We start from the raw sequence: 3,582 nt of genomic DNA on the forward strand, positions 1-3,582 counted from the left end.
CTCCTGCATCGAGGACTACTCATTCCCCTTCGCGACTTCCTACCCGTCGACTATCAGAATCCCCCGTCCAACCAGGAGACCACCCCAGTGACTTCCCATTCGACCTCTCGCCATCCAACCCCTGATCCAATTATCCATCCAACTGGATCCCGAGAGAATCCCATTGACGTCGACGGTCCAGTGCTGCCTACCAATATGACAGGAAGATATGGCAATATCTGCTGGGCGTGTCAGCAGCCTGGTCATTTCCAATCTCATTGCCGACTCTTCCGCTGCCACATCTGTGGACGCACTCAACCAGGGCATTATCCATCTGCCTGTCCTCAACGAACTGTTTGGGACAATGCTATCCAAGAAGCCACCGAAGAGCAAGACTATGACGATGGCACTCTTGTGGACCTGGACGGTTCGGTAACCGGTCATGACTAGGAAGTTTGGGTAAACTTCGACCATAGGAAGGGGGTAATGTTATGATTTTCCCATGCTTATCTCATTCCATTTCCATTCCGAGCATTGCTATTGGACAGTACCTTTCTCTGAGTAGAACTTCCCATGGACGCTATCTTCTTCCCACACATTATCTCCCTTGACTCACCTTCTACCAATAGGCGCCCTTGTATTTCTCATTTCTCTGAGTTACGTTCTCACAGGATGGCTTACGCGTCCTTTCTTATTGTTCTCTTCTTTGGGTATTAACCCCTATACCAGTTACTATATATACTGTAGGAAAACCCATGTATTCCTTAGTTCAACCTCCTGTTGAATACAGCGATTACCTGGACTCTCGACTTGACCGTTGGCATTGGCCCAGCCAGACCTACCTTTCAGTACGCTTACTGAGGTAGTGACGACATAACTGTTGGCACGAGGCCCAGTTATCTCAAGACGACTAGTTAGGACATCGCTTCCTAACAGTGAACCTCAGGTAGATTTGTTCTCTCGAGCTTTCGAGTCCTTGGAGGAGACAACTGGAGCCACTCCGGGGCGAAGGAAAACACAGAAATTTGCACAGGACACGATCTCCGGGAAGAACGATGCCTCTGCCGCCGAAGGAAAAAAGCCCGAAGACGGTCCAGCCGTCTTCAGGGTCAAGGAGGCAGATATGTATACCAAGCTGGTATGTCCATGGATTCTGCTATTGTGTGCTGCTGATAAGCATTATATAGATGGACTGCATCGGGACGTTGTGCCCAACCTTATACTTGGTCAATACTTCTAACAGACCGGATCGGTCTGATCCATGAGCCTTGCGACTGGACTTAAGCGCTTACACGGCTACAATTCCAGTCAAACATCGCGTTAAGGGAACGTCCTGGCCGCTTATTGAGCTCTGCATCGAAGTTAAAGGTTCTGTCGAGGAGGACCCTTTTATTGACCCGCTCGACGAAGAAGAAGCACGCGTCCCCGCACCCACTGGTTCTGTTCCTGTTTCGGGAGCTCATGCCGCAAACTCTGAGGACTTCGAGGATGATCAGCGACGTCCATTTTCATCCTCCAAGGTCGCCATTCAAGTAGACGCCTCTTATCCTTTCGAGAGAAAAACCGGGAAAGGCAAGGCCAACAGAGGTCAACTCACAGATTACGCCACCAATATGTGGGCCTACCAGCATCGCGTATTTTTTTTCCAAGTCTTTATCTTCAAAGACTTTGCTCGCCTGTTGAGATACGACCGAGCTGGCGTCATTGTTTCAGAGCAGTTCCGGTACCAGAAGACACCATATCTAGCGCAGTTCTTCTCCCGGTTTGATGCGATGTCTGCCTTACAGCGTGGAAGAGACACAAGTGTCTCTGCTGCAGGGCCAAACGAGGTATCCCAGGCAAAAGCAATATTACCGTCAGAATGTCTCGACGACAGCAAGGAGCTGCTGAAGATTCTGGTTCACGATAAAGAGGGCGTGAAGGAGCTGATAATCTCCACTCCATGCTTCAACTATCCTTCGGCCATTGGCAGGGGAACGCGGTGTTACGTGGCCGCCGATATTGCGACCGGAAGGCGTGTCTTCCTCAAAGATTCCTGGCGGTACGTAGCCTCCGGCATGGTCCCAGAAGGGGATACGTACCGCCTTTACATGCAAAGGGAGTCTCAAACATCGCCAAAGTTGTCTACGATGGCGATGTTAGGACTCCAGGGAGTAATCAGCTTCAAGCAACCGTGACTGCAAAGTATGCTAAGAGGAATTGGGCCATTGCCACGACCAAGTTGGAGGAACACCAACACTATCGTCTCGTTCTCGATGTTATAGGAGAACCACTTGACAAAGCCCCATCCTCCCGGGCCATAGTGAAAGGTATCCTTGACGCACTCATCGGTAAGTGATCGACAATTGTTGATTGGCATGTGCTCATGGATGTTTCTCTAATAGCTCACTGGGAGGCTTTTGACAAAGCAAAAATCTTGCATAGGGACCTCAGCCCAGGAAACATAATATTTACTGAGACGGGTCACGGAATATTGATCGATTGGGATCTATGTAGATCCGTTGATTCACAGGAAGCAGCCCGGATCCGAGGCCATACGGTGAGTCCAAGCGACTGATACTCCTACACTACTCTGATGAACCTCGGCCAGGGCACCTGGCAATTCATTTCGTATGAGCTCCTCCAAGACCCGGAGAAGCAGCATTCATTGCAGGATGACCTCCAGTCTGCCTTCTGGATCCTTCTCTATATCTGTTATCAGTTCATACCGAGCACTGTAGAAGGAGAAGCCCTTGATGCTGGTTGATCACTTATTCGATGACACCAGGTGGCGACCAGATAAACGATGCTATACGGGTGGGGACGTAAAGGGATGGGTCCTCCACCTCGGGCGATACATATTCCCCGGGGTGCAGGGAAATCCAGATGTCAAGTTTACAAGCGCCCCCGCATTGAACAGATTCATAGAGTCCCTATGGGTTCTGTTCAATAGCTGGATGAAGCGCAATGAAGAACGGAACCCCGCAGCCCGTCGGGTCTTTGCAGCAGAGGCCGAGAAGTTGCTCGACTCGAAGGCAGTCATTGCGCTGTTCCAGGACGCGTACAACAGTCCAGACTGGCCCGCCGTCAACGACAGACAGCCATGCTTAGTGCACAGGACTTCGAAGCAGAAGTCCTCATTGAAACGCGCCAGCGACCAGAACAGTGGTTCGCGATCAAAGAGCCGCCGCCACAGCGGAGATGGGGGTAGTGACGCTGCAACTTCTTCTCACATGGCTCAGGTTCAAGAGTGAGATCTAGCTCGACTTAGGGTGATGACATTCCACCGCTACCGTATGTTGAGGTACTACAGCATTCGTATTGAGTTGCACGGTAATTGTGATTAGGACGGACGTACTTGTGTATTTCTGCTTACTCCTTGATACCAGATAGGGGAACTTATGTTGGAAGTATTCTCTAAGAGTGTCCAGCTACTCGCCACTGCCAGTCACTAGTGTGGCAGGAAGTATGAGGGTTCCAAGGATGGAGTCTGATACAAGGGCAGTGAATAGATTGAAGATTCCCGGGTCATGTGGAATGTCGTCGCTCACAATGTCCGCCACACCGTGACCTGCCAGTGCTCTTCCCTCCGAAAAGGCACGTATTTGTGCACCTGAGGATTTG

General features: G+C 50.6%; 1 protein-coding gene across 1 annotated transcript; it reads left to right on the forward strand.

Moving 5' to 3' along the window:
• Positions 1-208: 208 nt before the first annotated feature.
• GLOTRDRAFT_134358 (uncharacterized protein) lies at positions 209-2,725 on the forward strand (the record flags this gene model as incomplete). Its single annotated transcript, XM_007873353.1, has 6 exons — positions 209-406; positions 926-1,117; positions 1,305-2,020; positions 2,122-2,309; positions 2,364-2,518; positions 2,570-2,725. The coding sequence occupies 6 exons, from the start codon at positions 209-211 to the stop codon at positions 2,723-2,725; spliced, it is 1,605 nt and encodes a 534-aa protein (XP_007871544.1).
• Between the last annotated feature and the right edge of the window lie 857 nt (positions 2,726-3,582).

Source organism: Gloeophyllum trabeum, assembly GCF_000344685.1.
Source record: "Gloeophyllum trabeum ATCC 11539 unplaced genomic scaffold GLOTRscaffold_00122, whole genome shotgun sequence".
NCBI lineage: Eukaryota > Fungi > Basidiomycota > Agaricomycetes > Gloeophyllales > Gloeophyllaceae > Gloeophyllum > Gloeophyllum trabeum.